This window comes from Odontesthes bonariensis, chromosome 4 (assembly GCF_027942865.1).
Source record: "Odontesthes bonariensis isolate fOdoBon6 chromosome 4, fOdoBon6.hap1, whole genome shotgun sequence".
In the NCBI taxonomy this organism is placed as follows: Eukaryota; Metazoa; Chordata; class Actinopteri; order Atheriniformes; family Atherinopsidae; genus Odontesthes; species Odontesthes bonariensis.
This window is the reverse complement of record NC_134509.1, coordinates 4,267,893-4,289,539: the sequence shown is the minus strand read 5'-3', so window position 1 is coordinate 4,289,539 and position 21,647 is coordinate 4,267,893. Positions and strand designations below refer to the sequence as shown.

At 40.5% G+C, this 21,647-nt stretch overlaps 1 protein-coding gene across 1 annotated transcript in view; it reads left to right on the top strand.

The window, feature by feature from the left end:
- LOC142378264 (sphingosine kinase 1-like) overlaps positions 1–21,288 on the top strand; it is a 52,268-nt gene extending 30,980 nt beyond the window's left edge. Inside the window, exons 3-5 of the mRNA XM_075462558.1 lie at positions 5,573–5,667; positions 6,944–7,059; positions 14,686–21,288. Of these exons, the coding sequence (XP_075318673.1) occupies positions 5,573–5,667; positions 6,944–7,059; positions 14,686–15,565 (1,091 nt within the window). The 3' untranslated portion in view covers positions 15,566–21,288. The remainder of the gene's footprint in view (positions 1–5,572; positions 5,668–6,943; positions 7,060–14,685) is intronic.
- The last annotated feature ends 359 nt before the right edge of the window (positions 21,289–21,647 follow it).

Genomic DNA, 21,647 nt, shown 5'->3' with positions numbered 1-21,647 from the left:
TGTCATGTGGATTTCCTTTTCTGCTCTCCTGAGTCAGAGAGCCTCTTTGCCCGTTCTTCACCAGCTTTCAGTGTCCTCCACTGACAACTTGACTTTGTGACTGACCTACAAACAGAACGCTGCAGTTGCAGTGCAGCACACTGCATATGCATATCGTCACCTTCCTAAAATAATCGCCCAAGTCATTTTTTGGCATCAAAGGTGTGGTCCAAAAAATGCCCAAGTCATTTATTTAATCTTAGTTTTTATGAAAAACGATAAGTGTTCTTATGTCAAGCATCATCCTTTGATACATACTTACTGAAATTATTATTTTATGTGATAATTTAACTTTTGGGGGGAGTTTTTTGTGTTTCCTGAAAAACCTGAAAAAATTACTTATGCGATTATTTTAGGAAGGTGACGATATTTGAAATTTAACATTAAAACTGATTGGGCAACATAATTCCGACAGAATCTACAATGTAAACATCAGAAGCCTCTGAACATGTCATGTAAAATCCATCTCTGCGTCAGAAGCATTTGTTTGCTGCTGTAATTCATATTTATCATTTTAGAGGTTACAAAAATATTTGATGAGAAGGGACTTTTATTGTACGTACAGGTCATATTTTGAAGACTTTAAGATCTTGTTTAACTGTTTCTCCTCAAATTACAGTTAAAGAAAAATTCAGTGCCTGACGATTTGACCTAGCTTGGGAACATGCTGACAGTGTGACATTCCAGAGTAGACTAATTACAAGACTCCTCATCCACTCTTTAGAAATATGCAGTTCTAAGATAATTTACCCACTTTAAAGTTTGGTTTCACATCTTCAGCTGCTTCTGCCTTCCGCACCTTGTTTTTATTTCGCCTGAGCTTGTTGGCCTCTCTTCACATATTATAGTTTAAGTAGCATAATGAGAAAGTTGTGTGCTTGTCCATATGAGATCTAAAGGGGCTTTTCTGTGCTTGTGATCATTTCTGTCAGACAGATCCACAATTTCAACTCAGGATGGACAGATACAACCGCTTCTCTGCCATACGATGAAAAGTAGCGATAGTGACGACACCATCTTTAAAGCACTGGCTGAGGACAAAATAAGTGGGTGTAGTTGTTTTTTGTAGGCGGCCGCATACGCTCTTTACTGGGAACACTGGCACAATTTATAAGTAGACCACCTTCCTCCTTAAGCTCTTTAGCAATCCTGACATTGCCTCAAATACAATCTCTTAAAGGGACAGTTCGCCTCTTTTGACATGAAGCTGTATGACATCCCATATCAGCAACATCATTTATGAACATTTTCTTACCCCCTGCTGCGTCCTGTGAGCAGAGTTCCAGCCTCGTTTTGGCGTTGACATTTTTAAATCCAGGTTAAAAACATTTAGGTAGTCCGGCTAGTTGGCTGGGGTCCCAAAAATAAAGCGTTTTGCTTCTCAAAACAATATGCGTTCAAAAGAGTAATACATTTGCATCACAAAATCGTCCCTCCAGAAAAAGTCAGACCTCACAATCGCTTGGCCCTATTTTCTCTCCCTTCGTATCACTACGGGCTGTGTAAACTGTGCAGACCGAAGTGCAGACCGAGCAGCAAACACCGTAACAGGTGCGGCTATCGCTAGGTGGCTGAACGCAGTGATATGAAGGGAGAGAAAATAGGGCCAAGCAATTGTGAGCTCTGACTTTTTCCTAGAGAACGATTTTGTGATGCAAATGTATTACTCTTTTGAACGCATATTGTTTTGAGAAGCAAAACACTTTATTTTTTAAACCCCAGCCAACTAGCCGGACTACCTTCATCAGCACCAAAACGAGGCTGGAACTCTGCTCACAGGACGCAGCAGGGGGTAAGAAGATGTTCATAAATGATGTTGCTGATATGGGATGTCATACAGCTTCATGTCAAAAGAGGCGAACTATCCCTTTAATGGCATGAGATGTTCATCAGATGTACAAGTCATACTCTGATATGTCAGCCTCTCTCCAGGCAGAGATGTCGGCATCATTTTAGAAAAAGTGTTTAGAGAACTGCCCACAGTTGAATGATTACACTGACATATAAACTTACAAATCTACAAATCGAGCTTACTTTCACGCTCTCCAGTTGAAGAAACAGAGACAGAAAGAAAAGTTAGACGTGGAGTGTGTGTGTATGTCTGTGTGGGCGTCTGAGTACAAACTCAGCCACATCCCAGCAGCTGAGTAAGCTGTGAGTGTTTATAGTGTTTCCTGACATATCAACACATAAAGGCGGTACTGTTTGACTGTCATCACCGGTTGTCACGTTGGTGCAGTTTCCAGACTGTTCGGCTCAATGAGGGCTGCAGTCCGGATGTGTGTGACAGCAAGGTGGAGATTCATCGCGTTGCTTTTAGTAGGATAACACAGTGTGCCAAAGGTTGGAGCTTCGTGTTACCTGGCATGCACTTAAACCATGCTCCCAAGAGGGATGACAGCATCAGTTATGTCATGTTACTTGTTTTTATGTGGTGCTAAAAATAAAATAGATTTAATATTTGAGTTGAGCCATCAACAAGGAAGAGAACAATACAGTCAAGATTTATACAATATCACTGGTCTTACTAATATTGCTACTTACTGATTCTTACATATCCTTTTATTCTGATTGTTTTATTCTCATATTTACCTCACTTTCCCTCTTCACTTAAAAAATATAATGTGGGACTTTTCATTTGACAGAATTTCACCGTACAATATTGATACTTTTATGCAGTGGCGGTCCTACAATGAATTGCGCCCCGGGCGCCGCCCCCTCCGACGCCCCGCCCCTTTCGCGGTGGCCCTGCCCCCGGTAAAAAAAAATCGGCAAAAAATGCTTATGATAACTGACAAAAACCACTTATAGTAATGTTATTATTACAACAATGTGGTAATAGTGTAGAAATAACACGTTTTAAACGATTTTGAATATGTTTATAACTATTGTAACATTTTCGCGATGTCGTTTGGGGGCGGGGTTTCGCGATGGTGCCACCCCAGGCGATTGCCCGGTCGGACCGCCCCTGCTTTTATGCAAAATATCAGTTTTGAGTAAATATCAGTATCCAGTTATAAAGCAGCTTTGAAAATGCAAGTAAGAATATGCCAGCAGCCCCCAAATGACTAAAATCCTCTCTGAACTTATGAAGGCACAGCCAACCTATTGCTAAACAACTGGCAGATTTTATTCATCGACCCATTCATATGATAATGTTAACTCCATGTCAAGCCTATAGGGCAACTGAGGGCGAAGTTCTCAAAATGTTGTACCCTTTCTTTAAAAGCAACTTTAGCAGACTTAAGTTGGTCTGAGTGTTTTTGCTTGTGGCCTCTGACATTAAAAGATGTTTCTGTCACTTCAGAACTTGCCACTGTGAGAGTACCAACATATCTTGCAGACGTAATCCTGAAGGTTTTTGCCTTTTGATACTTCTAGACTGGACCCAGATACACTCGAAAAACTCCACATGCAGCCGTTTTACGACATCTGTTTTTAAAAAATTCCGACACAGGCCAATGAAATCATCACAGTGCTTGATTTATTAAGCTGAGAAAAAGGAAACAAAACTTTTTAGAAAAGTGTGAGCGTGTAGAGAGACATAAAGACATGTAGTGTTGTGCCTCATGGGGAGAAAGAAATGAGGCGTGACTGAAGTTGTAACAGCCTGCTGCACTTTTACTTTCAGAGGATAACCAAGACACTTCACCTGAGACAATATTTAAAAATGTGAGTCCATTCAGCTGCTTACATCAGTTATTTGTAATGATCAACGCAAATTTTTGATAGCTTATATATTTTAAGTTTTGAATTGAACTCAGGCACGCTCAGGACGGGAGATTGGACTGAAGACAAGTTTCGGTGCAATCTGTTGGTTTCCTTAGCTATGAAATTGTTTTTGAATTGGCTCTATATGAACGAATTGGATTATTTTATGAATAATTATGATTACAATTAATTGAATTCCAATTGGCTTGAATTGGACTTTATTATTTAAGTGCCTTGAGATGACATTTGTTGTATTTGGCGCTATATAAATAAAAATGAATTTAATTGAATTGAATTGAATTAATTACTCCATCAAGCACCAACATACAGTATTGGGACTTTAATTAGTTTTGAAATTATTCTCTATATCATTAATCATCACTTTTATTTAAATACTGAGTTGTTCTTACAGTGTGCGGTCTTTTCACTCCTCCATGTTTGGAAACCTTGTCCCTAATAAGGATATCAGGTTATGTCAGCCCACTTCATGTTGATGAAAGAATCCGAAATTTCTCATGATTATTCAGTATGCTTTACTCCCACAGCTGTTATGTCTGCACATATTATTGTTCATAGTTTGAGAATTTAATATTATATGAAAACAGATCAATCAGCCCTGATCAGTCACAATATTAAAACCAAGTTCTTAATGTCATGTAGGCCCTCTTTTAGAACCAAAAACGAGCTCTGACCAATCAGAGTATCATCATTGGACATCTGTGTTTGCCGTGTGGTGACAGTCTGACACTGGACGTTAGCTGTGGAACCTCTGGGTTGGTCCTTTTGGATTGCAGAGTGGGACGTCCATGGAGGTCCTCTCCTCTTATATGGGATCCAGGGACTAGGGAAGGAGGGGCAATTGGGACAACAAAGTAGTAAATCAGAGTAATAAAATGTTAATCTTTGAGTGTTTCACAACGATACTTTAGAAAGCAAAAATAGATGTATCGCTAACGTTTTTAAATTGATCATATTAACAGATTTTAATTGAAAGCACATCTTGTATCACTGTTCTGTCTGCGTACTGCGGTGAGGGCAGCAGCCCGGTCACTACAGACTTTTCACACTCCAGCTGACTTAATTTGCCTAATTTACCCTGTTCCCTCGACTGCAGAGAAAACACAAGACAGGGGTGATGTCATGTTTTATCATCTCTATTAAAGCCACGGGGTGTTCCTTTTGGTAAATATCTGGCTTCATATACAAGCTAATATGGGGCCATGCAAAAATCCAAAGTAATTTATTTCACTTTCATTTTTTTCTTTATTAATTGAATGTTCCTCCATTTTATTATATGATATCTGACCTGTTTTGAGACCCCTGTGGTCACTCAGGGTTGTGGTAGTACGGAGAGCCTGTAACAACTTGAAAAGTTACCACAAGAAGAAGCGAGCCCATCCTCACCAGTGCTGCACTCTCTCGGATGACTCAGCCTCAAATGAATTGGGCTTCTGGATAATTTAGTTATCCCAGTCTAATTGTTGCTGTTATAGATGCTTCATTTGAGACCACATTTTTTTCACATGGTGATTATATGCTGAGTGAAGGGAAAATGGAAAAAAAAGAATAATAGTTGGGAGTACAAGAGATCATTTCTCACCATCTTCATCTTGACTAAGATTTGTTTTTTAAGTAATGCTGATAACTGAGTTTTACAAACACCCACTCACACAGAGACTTTAAACCAACTGTACCATTATGTAGCTTCACCTGCACAAAAGATAACCATAACCTTTAATCTGAGAAAAGTGGATGATGACAGGCCAAATTTGTCCAAGTGTGCCATTCTCACACAGGAAATTTGTATGTGTGTGTTTTGCAGAGAGGCAGAATCATGCCCGGGAGCTGGTGAGAGAAGCTGACCTGTCGCAGTGGGATGCTTTGGTCATCATGTCAGGGGATGGACTTCTGTATGAGGTAAGGAAAAAACAAATCCCAGCACACAGTTGTAAAGTGGTAGTATGGGACGGTAAAGTTACAGTCAATAAAGAAACATTGATGGTTATTTCAACTAAAGTACCTGTTTTCTGCCAATTAGTTCAGTTCAGTCTCATTATTAAAGACATGCTATGCAACTTTTTCATGGTCATAAAATTGCTTGGCAATCATCAGTTTGCTTGACTGAAGACATCGCGAAACTCCGTCGTCTTCTCCAACTCTCTGCCAGTGTCTTGAAAAATAAACCGTAAATTGCCTCTGGTGGGCCTATTTTCTACGGAGCTCCCCCTACAGCTTTGGGGTGTGTATTGCATGGTAAACAAACCCCGTATTACTGAGCCCTGCTTTAAAGAGCAATTCACAATCAAAGTCATCTCAAGACAGAGACAGTCCCATTAAATCTAGCCATGATCCAACACAATCAAATTAAATCCAAAATACACATCAGTGCAATTCATATAATGCCAATTTATAAAGTTGCTAAGCTCAGAAAAACAATGGATCATATTGAATCTTCTACTTGATTCAGTTCCTCATCCTGAGCACGCACGAGACATCTGGCCAATGAGAAATGGTTTTACCTTTGTATATGTAGTATACATATACAGGAAACAGGTACTTTAGTTGGCATGCTGGCCAGTGACAAAAAAAAATTAAGAAAACATACATCAATTGTTGCAGTTTTTTCTCTCACATTCAGCTACTAAGCTGCTTATCGCCATTTCTTATTATTGTAAATGGAATATCTCTGAGATTATGACTCTTGTCAGATTTATCAATGAGTTTGAAGACATTGCTGTTCAATTTGAATTCTTGTTGACCAATCAATTAATTAACAAATTAATTGGCAGATCAGTGACAAAAATAACTGTCTGTTCAGTGGTTGACTGCTCCGCTAGTCAGCCAGTGCGGGAACCCTCTATCCCCTGCTGAATATAGCGTGAGCTAAGTAAGCGATAAGTGTTTCTGCAGCCTTTTTTATCAAGTTTGGAATCACAAGCACACTGTTCCTGTAGTTTAAATTGAATAGTTTGATGAAATGAAAGTAAAAATAGTATTCATGTACTTTGTCCTTCTAAAGACATTTAGAAATGAAATGATCAAAATGATATGTAGATAAATTACACACTCAGTAGGCATCTCTGTCAGTACTAAAAACATTTGGGCTGCAGATACTCTGCTGTAAACCACTGGATACCTAACAAGGATTTTTATCTGTCCACATCATCAAAGCTGTATTTTCTGCATGTGTCAGGTGATAAATGGTCTGCTGGAGAGGTCAGACTGGGAGGAAGCCATCAAAACCCCGCTGGGTATCCTTCCTGGGGGATCGGGAAATGCCTTGGCTGCATCCATACATTACTACTCTGGGTGAGCTACATGCAGGAAAATGAATACTTTTTTTGGTATTTACTGTAATTCTGGTTCTAGTATTTGCTGGCTTAAGATTGTGAAATGGGAAGATTTTCATTCCTGTACACTATTATAAATATTTCAGTTTTGAACTGGTGGTCAAATGAAATAGATTTATTGATCAAAAATATAATGAGGAAATTAGTCAAATCAAAACTAATCTTTAGTTTCCTTTGATAAGGACATTCAATGACTTGTAGCTGTACTTGAATTGTAGCATAACTTCCATCGAATAGCTCCACAGAAACCAGCCTAACCAGACAGGTAGCATAGCAACGTGAGCCTCATTATTTTAATCGTCCGACACTGTGTGAGAAAACTTTGAAGACATTCTGTCGCTTCCAATTATCTCTGTGGAAGATCGTCATGCGTATAAGTATAGCCAAATTCACTGAACAGACATTGATTTGAAGTTACATGAATGATTATTTTGTAAGATGATGCTGCGGTTATAAAATCAGGATTTTATTAGAGCAGAGCGGCAGGGACCACAATTTTACACAGTCTTAATGTGATTATTTGCAGTCACAATTTTTTACTCATGTAGCCATCTGACCATGCATATGTGAATGAGAGCAGCATGTTATTATTAACTTTATTTGTTATAGAGGGACAGTGTACACTAATTGACATTTTACAAAGAAAATGTAAATGCACCCAATTATAGCCAAAAGGCTAGTTTCCATTGGTAGTCCCCCTGCCAGAAGGAGCATGGCAAAATTACCTATTAATCAAAAGAATAAATTACAGCAAAAAATCAAGCAAAACAAAAATAAAACAATTACAATAAATATAAAAAAACAGATGTGTTACACATCTGTCTACAACCCACCCAAACCCAACGTACGGAGCATCTAGGCCCATTTCAGTCTACTTAAGGGACTCGATCCCTAACCTTACTGTCTGGTTGTGTCAGCACAATAGCCTGGGAATTCCCATGCTGCTTTGCGCGCGATTTCATTCACACTGCAAAGGCAGCCTGGAAACCACCGCCCTTATTTTTGCCTGAGTTAGGGAACCAATCACAGAACGGGGGGGGCAGCAAGACGATGACGACGTCTATGCGCAACACCGAAGCTTGTAGAGTGTTAATCCAACATGGCAGCGGGCACAACGTTACCGTTCAATGCAGCCTTAGAAAGTGTTTTGGAGTAGCTTAGAACGCAAGTTTACTTTTAAAAAAGAGCAACGTTTGGCGTTGAAAGATTTCATTGCCTTCTTCCTCGTCGAATTTCTGTCGCTCTACATACGTCATCTGGTATAAGTGATACAATTGGCTATGAATCGCGCGCAAAGCAGCATGGGAAGAACCAGACGCCATTTGATAGACATTCGTAGCGCCCAATAAACGGCTCTAGGCATTCGTAAACCACGCCTCAAATACAAGAAAATGCACACCTAGTTCCCAGACCACCATCTCATCGAGATGTGGACGCGTCAGCCAGGCTATCAGCCCGGCTCAATTTCATACAATTTTTGATGTACTAACATGTTAATATACACTTTGAAAGTCCGGTTTTGGTCAGACTAAGACAATCGTTTAGTTTAGTTTTTTTTAGTATCATGTAAACATGCTGACGAGACTGATGCAGAAGGAGGTTTGTTCAGTTCTATTTCATCCCTACGGACCGCCAGAGGGCGATGCTGAAAGCACTGAATGTCCCCTTCGCGCATGCGCCGTTCGAGTAGTAATACCAACAGAGTCACACCTGTGACATGTTGGATGATCAATCAGAGGCTATATAGCCTGACGAAATCCGACGCTCTGTTCCTTTTTTCTTCTCGCGTGCGGTTCCCCCCTCCCAACTCACAGTTTCTGATCACTGTGTTGTGTTACACACTCTGGAGCTTAGCTACCTGTTAGCTTTAATTGGTGACGGTAGCGTCTCGCCTGTTAGCAGGTAGGCTCATTCCTTTTGCCTACCTGTACAGCGGAATAATAGTTCTAATGATGAACAGACTTTTGTCTCTTTAGCCATCAAGCTCCTGGCATTATTTATTGTAACGTTGTGCATATACTGTTCTCAGTTAGACAGAGAGAGAGATGGAGGTAACATCTCTCTTATAAAGGTAGTGGTGATGTCATCAGGCACACGTGACCCCATGCCATATTTGGTGAAACAACGTCTCCCCCTGAACAAATACAGTCACATGCATTCATACATTTATCAAATCAAATCAAATCAAATTTATTTATATAGCACATTTCATGTACAAACAATTCAAAGTGCTTTACATAAAATAAAAGCATTGCAGCAGGGAGTGGAAGAAGCATTAAAAATACATAAAAGAATATAAAAAGAAACAATTAAAATCATTTAAATGAATTTAAACACAAGCAACAGTCCAGATAAGTTCAAAGATAGCGTGCAGATTTCATGCATAGACACATGAGAACAGAAATGTCTTTAACCTGGATTTAAAAATGTCTCCATTTGGTGAAAGTTTAATCTCCACTGGCAGTTTGTTCCACTTGTTTGCAGCAGAACAGCTAAATGCTGCTTCTCCATGTTTAGTCTGGACTCTGGACTGGACCAGCTGACCTGAGTCCTTGGATCTAAGAGCTCTGCTGGCTTTATATTCTCTGAACAGATCACAGATGTAAACCATCAGCAGGCTTTTAAAATCTATTCTGTGACTGACTGGAAGCCAGAGTAAAGATTTTAAAGCTGCTGTGATGTGTTCAGATCTCTTAGTCCGGGTTAAAACTCCAGCAGCAGCGTTCTGGATGAGCTGCAGATGTTTAATGCTCTTTTTGGGAAGTCCAGTTAAAAGAGCATTACAGTGATGGAGTCTACTGGAGATGAATGCATGGATGAGTTTCTCCTGGTCTTTTTAGGAGAGAAAACCTTTAAATCTCGTCAATCTATGTTCTGAGCCTTACCTATTGACCTGAGCTGTGAGTATTGAACAAAAGAATGAGATCATCTGAAATTAACTTCCTCCAAAGGATGACTAGGCCAATCCTAAGGGATAGTGGAGATCAGAGATCAGGTGGAGTCTATTTTCCTCCTCACAAAGAAAGAGTCAGAGGAGGTTCCAGTATCTGGTCAGGATGTTGTTCAGACGCCTCCCAGAAGAGGTATTGGATGGATGGATGAAAATGGATGGATGGATGGATGGATGGATGGATGGATGGATGGATGGATGGATGGATGGATGGATGGATGGATGGATGAACGGATGGATGGATGGATGGATGGATGGATGGATGGATGGATGAACGGATGGATGGATGGATGGATGGATGGATGGATGGATGGATGGATGGACGGATGGATGGATGGATTGATGGATGAACGGATGGATGGATGGATGGATGGATGGATGGATGGATGGATGGATGGATGATGGATGAACGGATGGATGGATGGATGGATGGATGGACGGATGGATGGATGGATGGATGGATGGATGGACGGATGGATGGATGGATGGATGGATGGATGGATGGATGGATGGATGGATGATGGATGAACGGATGGATGGATGGATGGATGGATGATGGATGAACGGATGGATGGATGGATGGATGGATGATGGATGAACGGATGAACGGATGGATGGATGGATGAATGAACGAGGATTTTTTTCCACCTTACATTACACATAACTCACAAAAGAAAACTCAATAAGTGCTGACACACACTTAGTTTTTAAGCTTCTCTCGTGTTTGTAGGTCACAAAAGCTTTATTTTTATTGATCTGCTTTAATCGGTCTGTTATCTCAGCATGGCTGTTTTTTTGTTTTCGTCTAACAGCCTTTATGTATTTTTTTTTCCTCTTTTCCACAAAACAACATAAAATCAACGCTAAATCAAATAACCACAAAGTAAGATGAAACAAAAAACACCTGACTGATGGTCCTGTCATGCACACAGAGCCACAGTCATTCATCACTTTGACTCCATCTGCCAATCAGCTTCTCATCAAACAATGGTCCTCCATCCAGAGTGGCAGCAACAATGGGAGGAAGGGACCAGACTCTGTATTGTTTATTCTCCTCTCACACTCCCGGCGCATCCAGAAACTCGCTTTGTGGTTGCTGCAGGCCGTCCTGCAGTCGCCCAGGCCAGATTGTATTTGCTATTATTCCCAGCTCAATGTCGGGTTCACCGAGGCTACGAGGATCAAATGAGTGGCAGATAGAATGTATCACAGGTTCACTGACTGAGGGTTTCATGTGTTTCTGTATAGGGGCAGAATGAGCAGGAGCACCAACTGTTTCCTAAAGTTGTCTAAAGTGAGTTGCATTATTGATGAAAAGGTAGAAAACTTCTAACTATGAAGGTCCAAGATTTTTTTACATAAAAGTACCAGTACAATGATGTTCAACCATGCTTAAAAGAAGTTGGAAGATGAAGAAGATGTAAATGAAGGGAGAGTGTAATCATTTGTGTCTTGTTTAAACGCTGTGTTTGGAAGGCCAGTTTAGTTTCTAGACTCTTACTGTTCTGATGTAGTACGTGCTGAGTGTGGTTTAGTATTTTCCAGACCCCTGAGACCCTTAACAGGATGAAATGAATATGGAAAGTGTATGGATGGATTGGATTTATTTCAAAGGTTTTGCAGAAAATGAGTTTGTTGCATGTAACGATTAATGGCTCCTGTGTGTGAATTATACTTTAATCTGAGGTGCATGTTACTTGAAACTGTATCAACTGGCATGTAACTGACATACAGTACCAACTTGGCATTCCTGAAGGGTTATAGAATCATGAATGAATAGTTTAATAACTAGTTCAAATTGAACCACTTTTATTCAGGTCAGGGAAGATATTATTGACGCATCTGATCTGAGTAAGAGCCACACATTGGATATTTTGGCCTGCTGGGTCACGTGCTATGTTAGTTAATGTTGGATTAAGTGTATTAGACCAAATTATGTATATTGAATGTCAGCAATTTAATTTTATAACATAAAGACTCCTTTGCAATTGTAAAAGGTGCGATGACAACATTTTTGTGAAGAAAAGCTTATAAACGTGTCGTGAGGACCCAACCAGACTCACCTTCGCCGAAAAGTTGTAAACTACCGGTTTATTTTTGATGGATTTTATTTTTATTTTCATAAACTCGTCATGTTGCTTTTAACAGCCAAATGTCTTTGTTCTATCACGAGCCTCCAGTTCAAAACAGTTCAGAACAAAGCAAGCACGATAAAATAGGCGTCTTGTTTCTGGCCATTTCTTTGTATTTGTGATGATGTTCGTCCGTTGGACAGGCAGACTATAAGAAAATGTCTTTTTCTTCAACAGAGTTTGATGAGCTGCTATGAAAGTCTGTTTTGATAACATGTTGGAAGAACCTCTGACAATTTTATTAGTTTGTTAGATCGATTCTTTCATTGGAAGCTCAAGAACGAGCCGGAGTAATCTCAAGTTAAATGAAGTCTTTATTTGTGGTAACAAATGGAGTATATCAGCGCCGGACTCAGTATGACAGAAATCCATCAGACAGAGCCTCGATTTCCGGTAACATTTTGTATTTATATGCCTGATTGTTTCACATAGGTTGGACTCATTGTGGACCAAATATGATTGGACATGAGTAGGTTCAACATGCTTCGTCATATTCTCTGAATAAGCCAAATAATGTGTGTGTGCCTCTGCACCTGCTTTCCCAGGCTAATTGTTTTGTCTCCCCATTCCTGGATCAGTTAAGGTCTCAGTTAAGGTCATGTCTCGTGTGCATCGTGGAAAAGTACAGCATTTAATAAAGCCAATTTTATTAGTTGGAAATCCTGTTCTTACTTTTCCTTTTTACCAGATAATTGGAACTGTGCTGCACTGGTAAATAGATTCAGGCTGGTGAATATGGAGATTCCGCTGAGACGTCCAGTCATCACTGTTATTGGCTTTGGGTGGTAACAGCAGGCAAATCGGTGTGTGTGTGTGTGAGTGAGTGTGTGTGTTTTGTTCTGACCTTCCACCTCTGTCTTCGTTCTCCCAGATGGGGCCGTCTTTGTCTGACTGGCCCATCATGTATGACGGGCCATAAAGACGACCCCCCCTGGGCCGGCACCCCCACCTCACCCCACTCCCTTCCCATCTCTGAGGGGTTGCACCCTCCCTCCTCCTCACCAGCCTCTTCTCTCCCCTCTGAGCTGTCAGATTACACAAGGTCACAGTTACCTCTATGTGGTATAACAATCTTTTGACAGTGCACTCCCCGAGACGCACAGAAGCCTCGACCCACTTCCTGAAAATATTAAACACGCTTCTTTATTTATTGGCGTCTGCGTTTTTTGTCTGCAGCCAGATTTGAAACTGTGTCTCCTTCTGTCAGGCTGCTGAGGAACTCTAGCAGTTCCACCTCTTTTCTGAAAATTTAATTCAATGAAACATGGATTCCTAGATTTGTGTCCATTTTGGGTTGGGTGCATCTCCCCTAAAAGATTGTTTTACATTGAGCTGTCTCTGCCTTAAGGAAGTTCCAGACTTCTGTTTTTGTTAGATTTATGCTACAGTGTGACTTTAGAGCGGTGCATTTTATCGTTCCTCTTCGTGTTTTTAGTAATTGGGCCTGATGTTAAATTTTCAACATCATGTTAAGCCATTGTAAAGGTTTTAAGGTCTTCAGGAAACGTGTCATCGTATTATTTGTCCACAGTACATGGATCTGTCATAATAAAGGTCCCTACAATTGTTACACGGTCGTTTTTACAAGGAAGTGTGTGTGTGAGTGTGTGGCAGCGAAGTTGCAAAGGGGAAAAAACTTAGGGGAATGTTGGGTGTGATAGTCTGCTCTTACCTTCTCACAAGTGTTTTTTATTTGTTAAAGTGTCACAGATTCATTTTGTGAAAGTTTTTAAGTAATGCATAGTTATGTTTACTTTTTTTTTATTTTTTTTTTATGAAATGTAGGCATGTTACAGTCATTTTTGCAAAATTTTTTCGCCTTTATTCTAAAACCATTTTCAGTTATGGACCAACTGTTGCATGCTGTGGATGAGACTTTGATGCTCAAAATGATGTTCAATGCTGGAAGAATTTGATCATACAGTATTTTTACATTTTCATTTGGGTTAAAACTGAAAATATCAGGTGAAATAATTCATGTATTATGTAAATAATAAGAACAACTTCAGACCATAACAGTTTTGTCTAAAACTCACTATTTTAATGACTTTGGTGTGATTGTTATTTCATCGTTTCATGAAACGTGCAATCTGTTGGTTTTCTTAGCTAGGAAATTGTTTTTGAATTGGCTCTATATGAACAAATTGGATTATTTTATGAATTATGATTATTATTAATTAATTGAATTCCAATTGGCTTGAATTGGACTTACTATCTAAGTGCCTTGAGATGACATTTGTTGTATTTGGCGCTATATAAATAAAAATGAATTGAATTGAATCGTTTGGCCTTTAACATTACTCAAAAGTTTCCTCAAGTTGATGTCTGTGTTTTTTTTTGTTTGACCCACAGACCAAAGCTGAAAAATGTTCAGATCAATTTTGGGAAAAAATGTGGAAAATAATTACTATTAAGAACCTAAAATCTTTTTTTTAGAAATTCCTCTCCAGTTTCCTAATAAATGATCCATTCAGCTGTTTAATTCTGGCCTCTCCTCCTGCAGAGCCTCTCCGGTGTCCAGTGAGGAGCTCCTGCTCAGCTGTGGTTTCCAGCTCTGTAAAGGAATTGTGTCCCGCATGGACTTGGTCTCCATCCATCTCCTCTCCAGCCCTCGTCTCTTCTCCTTCCTGTCTCTGGCCTGGGGCTTTGTGGCAGACGTCGACATAGAAAGCGAGAAGTATCGCCACGTCGGAGCTGCCCGGTTCACCGTCGGCACGCTGGTGAGGCTGGCTTCTCTCCGCATCTACAAGGGTAAGCTGGCTTACCTGCCTGCTAAGAAGGACCGCAGCAGCGAGGAAGGTTGCATGAAAGTGCGCTGCACCAGTCAGGCCTCCTCCCCGAATCCAGCCTCTGCCCTGTGTCAGCTGTCCGGAGACTCTTCCTGCCACAACACCTTCCACAACTCCTGCCACTCCAACAACTCCCTCAAAGCGAGGAGAACAGAGAGTACGCCTTCCCGAAGTGCCATCAAGCGCTCCCCTGGGCCCCCCAACTCCCTGCTGCCACCTCTGGACAAGCCTGTGCCGGGCGACTGGGTGGTAGTGCAGGAGGAGGACTTTGTCCTCATGCTGGCCATGTATCAGTCCCACCTGGCGGAGGACCTTCTGGCAGCGCCGGGCGCCGGCCTGGACGATGGCATCATTCATCTTTTCTACGTTAAAGCTGGAATATCTCGCGCTGCGCTGCTCAGACTGTTTCTCGCTATGGAGAAGGGTGCACATCTGGCCACTAACTGCCAGCATCTGGTGCACAGGAAGGTGCGTGCACTCAGACTGGAGCCGTCGTCACCCAGAGGGATGATAACAGTGGATGGAGAAGTGGTGGAATATGGCCCGGTGCAAGCAGAGGTTCACAGAGGCCTGTCGAGGCTGATCAGCGGATGAAGGAACACCCAGCGGCCGGCTTTGATCTCTGATGTTTGAAGCCGAAGGTGTATAACAGGCACATTCTAGCATTTCAAATCCAAAATGTGCAGGCAGAGGAGCAAACCAACGGATGTCAGACTCTTACTTTCATCTGCAGTTTTATCTCGTTAGCAGGCCGCTTCAAATATGTTCCATGTGAGGATGCTGTGATGTGTGCAATTACAACGAGATGCCAAGAACGGAGAGCCAAAGTGTTCAATATTAGATAAATAAATGCTGCATCATTACATTTAGACACAATGTAAGAGTAAGAATGGTTCGAAAAAAGGTGTTTTTTGTTTTGTTTTGAGCTTGGCTTACTTTTAATTATCAAACATTGTTTTATCTGGCCTATTTCTAAATGTCTTCTTTTTTTTTTTTCAAGTAAATCAAAAACAAACGCATTTTATTGTCAAAAAGAAAAAGTTTAACAAATGTCTAGCCTCGGCTTAGACGTTGCTTCAGTCTTTTCTAAACACTAATTGTGGGGTTGCTTTTAAAAAAGTCTGTCTGATCTGCAGCACGAATGCAATGTTCAACTCAACTTTTGGACAAAAAACTCAAACTTTTGAAATAAAACCCTCCGGAAAAGTAGAGACGACCCACAACAAACTCCTGAAAGGAAACAGGATTTCATTTAGTAACTTACTGAGCTGAGCTTTAGAAATGTGTTACTGCTGAAAATATTTATTTGATATTGAACACTCTGTGAGAGCAATTCTTACGACAAAACAGACACGTCTGATCATCTCAGACATCATCTCCATCTTTCATTTTCAGCCTCTTTAAGCTCGTCCTGTTCGCTGCTCTGCGATGTTCGTGTGTGTGTGTGTTCGTGTGTGTGTGTTCGTGTGTGTGTGTGTTCGTGTGTGTGGGGTGCAGTAAATCTCAGAGGCTTTATACCGTTTATAACAGAATGCCTGAAACATTCAGTTAATGTCAAACGTCTGTGTGGAGCAGCAGCAAAGTCTGGCTCTGCTTTAAGATGACAGCGGGCCACCAGCTCCGATAAAGAACGCCGCATAGCGTGTCATTAAATGAACCGAAATGGTCCCTCAGCGTGAGTAGAACACCTGGTGTGTTGTTTCACTCTGAGCACCCACACAGCAGAGATGGGACCAAGTCACACATGTGCAAGTCCCAAGTCATTTTTTCTTGGGCAAGTTAAGTCAAGTCACCTTATTATTGCAGTTTTACCTGCAGAATCTGATCTTAACCCATTTAGGCCTAAGACGCCTGGAAAAGAATGCCTGTAAAACCTATGGGCGATTTCAGAAAGACCCCCTAAAACCTGAAGTTTTTCTGGAAATTCAGCAATTGTGTCAACGCCTACTAAATGATTTATTTCTCAGCCTCTGTAGCAGATAGAAACAAAATTCAAAAAGTATTTGAGAGCTTACACCTGTGGCTTTCTTTGGAAATTGAGTTTATTTACATACACCTTCACGAAAATAGAAAATGTAAAAAGTAAAGTGCAGGAACAGCACTATTTTCAATTAAAAAAAACAGTAATAAAATAAAATAAACTTGTCAGCGATATCAAGAACAAGAACAGCATGCTATGACTGTAACAGTCTGCCTCACATGTAACGGCGATAGTGCTTGCCGTCATCTTCAAACATATGTGCTAGCCATAAAGCTTGATCAATTGGGTCAGCATGTTCATCAGCATCATCAAAGCCAAGAAACTCCTCACAATCGCTCCCGTCTGAAATGTCTTCCCACTGAAAGTCCTCCATGCTTGTTCGATGTAACTTAACTTTAAAACAATGACACGAGGAACATGACGACACTCTCACGTGTCTATTATAATGCATTTAATTGGCGCAAAGGTCAATAATTGGTGCAAAACAACCTTATACATGAAAAAAGACGTGTACGCTTTCCCGGCTTTAAAGGTAGAATAACGCAACAGCGCCCCCGGCCTTAAAGGTAGAATAACGCAACAGCGCCCCCGGCCTTAAAGGTAGAATAACGCAACAGCGCCCCCGGCCTTAAAGGTAGAATAACGCAACAGCGCCCCCGGCTTTAAAGGTAGAAATGTGGCAATGCTTTCCTGGCCTCAATGGGTTAATAAAGTGAAAACACAAAGATATAAGTAACTGTCAGGAAACATCATTGGCCAATGTGTCCAACCTGTCCACCCCGTATCATATCAAGCTAACGTTAGCTAACTACCGACTAGGCTAACAGGATAATATTAGCTAATTTGACGAGCACTTACTGGTCAGAATGGATCTTCAAATGACGAACAAAGTTCAAAGTTGTCGTCTGGCTGTCTGAGATGTTGATGCCGCATGTCTTGCACTGAGCTGTTCGTCTTTTGCCGACAAAATGGTGATTACGGAAGCCGAAGACAACGACTCTCGGTCCCACTGACATGTTGATCCTGCGCTCCTACTGGGTAATCGATATTATTTTTTTAATTATTAATTTTATATTCAAACTGAAAACATGAACTGAATAACTGTCTTTAACTTCCAAGTCCGAGTCGAGTCTCAAGTCTTTTATTTTATGTCAAGTCAAGTCACAAGTCATCAAAACAGCGACTCGAGTCCAAGTCACAGTGACTCGAGTCCAAGTCACAGTGACTCGAGTCCAAGTCACAGTGACTCGAGTCCAAGTCACAGTGACTCGAGTCCAAGTCACAGCGACTCGAGTCCAAGTCACAGTGACTCGAGTCCCCATCTCTGCCACACAGTCTCAGGTTTTTGCCTTAAAGTCCTGACAACTCGTCTTGTTTCACAAAGGCAGACTGAGCTGTCGGCATCTTTTGTAGAAGCGCCGTCGTTAAAGCGAGAGGATCTCCGCACGTTACAAGTCGCTGCTGGTCTTTTTGCCCTCGTCGTTACCCGTTTGTTTTCCTCTGATGTAGCAACAGATTTTAATGTGGACGTTGTCTCCGAGACGTTGCAGCAGAATGCAGATATAACCGACTGATGTATCTCTTAAATGTAAAATCCAAATGGAAGTTTTTCTGTGCCATCAGAGTTTGAATACGAATTTCTAATATTGAATTTTTACAGCATTTTTACAGCAAAAAAAAAATCAATTTCTAAAAACAAAAATCAGAGTAAAAAAATTCAACATAAAAAAATTCAGTGGAAAAAAATTCAATGGATGTTGAGTCTGGTTCCTTTTCCACTGAATTTTTTTTTAGAAATTGATTTTTTTTTTACACTGTTGGTTTTTCAAATTCAAAGTCTGATTTTGATGCTGTAAAAATTCAATATTAGAAATTTGTATTCAAACTCTGATGGCACAGAAAAACTTCCATACATCCACCTGGAAACGCTTAAACAGCTAGAAACGGCTGGTGGAAGGTTTGGTGCCTGTCTTGACCTCATGAGTTTTAAAAAAAAAAGATGGATTTTCTCTTACAAATGGCTGCTGTGGCTCCTGTTCTCTCCTGCTGCTCTGCTCCCACTCGCCTGATTGATGAGGTTTTTGCTTCAGTGTGTTTCATGCCACTGCATCCTAACATATAACTCTTCCTCTCTCTCTTCTCTGCTGCTTCCATCCAGCCGTCCCCCGTTTAGACACTCGTATGCATCTCTCTAGACCCCGCTGCTTTTCAGATGCACACACACCATCCGGTCAAATTGCCTGTTTTTTGTTTTTTTTGTAAGTAAAGTTCTTATCGGAGTGAACACAAAGTAGCAGCAGCCATGATAAGAGCTGGTCAAATTTTCTAAATGTATCTTTAGTATCTCCTTTTAGCATAGGAAACACTGGACCATCCTTTGTAAAAGGAAAGGAGATAATTCTGTCCCATAATTCCTTGTGGCCACGAAATTGAAGTGCCGCTCAGTTATTTTCATTCAGTTGTGATTCGTGTAAATAGATGTGAGAAAAAGATGTGTTAGCGTGCGTGCACTCCATTGTAAAGTTCTTTCACATTCCTTAACCTCATCTATGGAAGTTTTTCTGTGCCATCAGAGTTTGAATACGAATTTCTAATATTGAATTTTTACAGCATCAAAATCAGACTTTGAATTTAAAAAAATTTCAACATCTAAAAATTCTGTGGAAAAAGAACCAGACTCAACATCCACTGAATTTTTTGAAGTTGAATTTTTTTCCACTGTTGGTTTTTCAAACTCAAAGTCTGATTTTGATGCTGTAAAAATGCAATATTAGACATTCGTATTCAAACTCTGATTGAACACAGAAAAACTTCCATACTCATCACATTTTTCAACAAGGTTAAGAAGAAAAAAAAAAGCTTGCGAAAACACTGTAAGAGGCATTTTTTTTGGACTGTTCGACCTCACCGACACTGTCTCTCATCACCGAGGTGTCCTTAACGTTGAGCACTAATGCGGAAAAAAAAACTACAAAGGCTTCTGCATGTTTGAAATGTTTGTTTCGATGAGCTGCAGTGGCTCAGATATGTTCTTTGCATGTGGGAATGAACAATAAGGAGCTTCAAAGGGGGGTGGAGCAGGTTAAAACAGACGTTGAGTGCAGGGAGTGGACAGAGAGGGGAGGAGGGGGAGATATCGACTTGTTAAATGCTGCATGAGGGAGGCTGTGTTGTGTTGTCCTCCATCTTTCTCCTCGTCACACAAACTCATTGGTGAATATTAACTGTCCTGCCGCTGTTAGGCAAACACACAGGAACAGTAACTGTACAAGAAGGAATGAGAAGGCGGTGTACGGGTGATTTTAAGAACAAATATCCAGAAAAGATGTAGTTACAGCAAACACAAAGATGTTGTCATGTTTTGTTCAACACACCACAACGGTTAGACTGTTTAAAGAAAAAAAACCTGTTCCTTTTTGCACAGCCAATCAAGTTTTGAAGCCTCCATGAGACGTCTTATTTGAGTTTCTGTCATTTATTTGATTCACAGTTGCTTACTTTGTTTAATTTATTGTCAGTCATGAAGGACTCAAGTCACAAGACGGAAACAATACTTGAAAATCTGCTTCTTCCATTTCCTCTGAGCTGCGTTCTTACTGTCAGAGCAGAAGTGCTCTGTGGCACCGCAGCCTGACACCGTTCCCACCCTCGTTAAAAAGGACCGCCGCGTCACCAGCCAAAGAAAGACTTTTTCCTAGTGAGATATTAGGATTTGAAAATGTTTTTGGTTTTGTTTTTCTTCAAACTTTTCTGCTTTCAGTGATGTACGCGTGAACACTTTCGTGTCTTTTTTCTTTCCTCTCTGCAGCGGCAGGTTTTGTGCGGGATGGTCCTTTAACTTGTTTGACGTGCCTTGATGCCGCCGCCTGGTGGTTGAAGTTTGGTGTTGCATTTACTCCTTTGTTGTGCTGCTGACTGAATTATAAGAAAATGAACTCAGTCTTTATTTGCAACCACTTAATAAATTCAAGTGGGACAGTTAAGTGATCATACTTTATTATGAAAACACTTGCTGCTATCTCGACCTAATTGTTTTTTTTTGGAACCATCATTTTTCGTGGAGCTGCATCTGTAGAATCATATCCGTCAAGGAAAGAGAACGAAAGTCGACCATTTCTATGTAGGTCAGCAGGGCTGAAAATCTGAGTAAAATGTGATCATTGAAGGGTTGTGTGTTTGTTTTAATGTTTACGGTGAAGGGAGAATAGTTGTTTTTATCTTCCTGTGGAACACTGACGATTGAATGATTGATTCTTTATTCAAAGAGAGATCTATTTTTTTGATTTAGACAAATGTCTGTATGTTTTCTATGATCAAATCAAACATTCTGCTCGAGTTTGATGGAAAAATAAATTAAATGATTTTAAAAATGTCTGCTTTGTGAATAATTTCTGCTGAATTCAGAAACCTTTGGTTATTTAGATATTCTCTATAAGTAGGTCAGGTGCCAGATGAGATTTAATGGACTTAAAAAGAGGGCAATAATGATCGTCTGCTGGTGGCCTCGATAAAAGGATGTGCACACACACCCTCAGACCTGCCACAAGACCCATTTTTTGTAACTTAACTTTTTCATAAAGAATTCAGAAGTGCACCTTATTCCCCAACTAATATCTATTAAAAAAAATATACAGAAGAGCAGCTTTTCTGGATGTCTGTGATGCAGACCTTGGTGTCTTCAGTAGTGACCGCTTA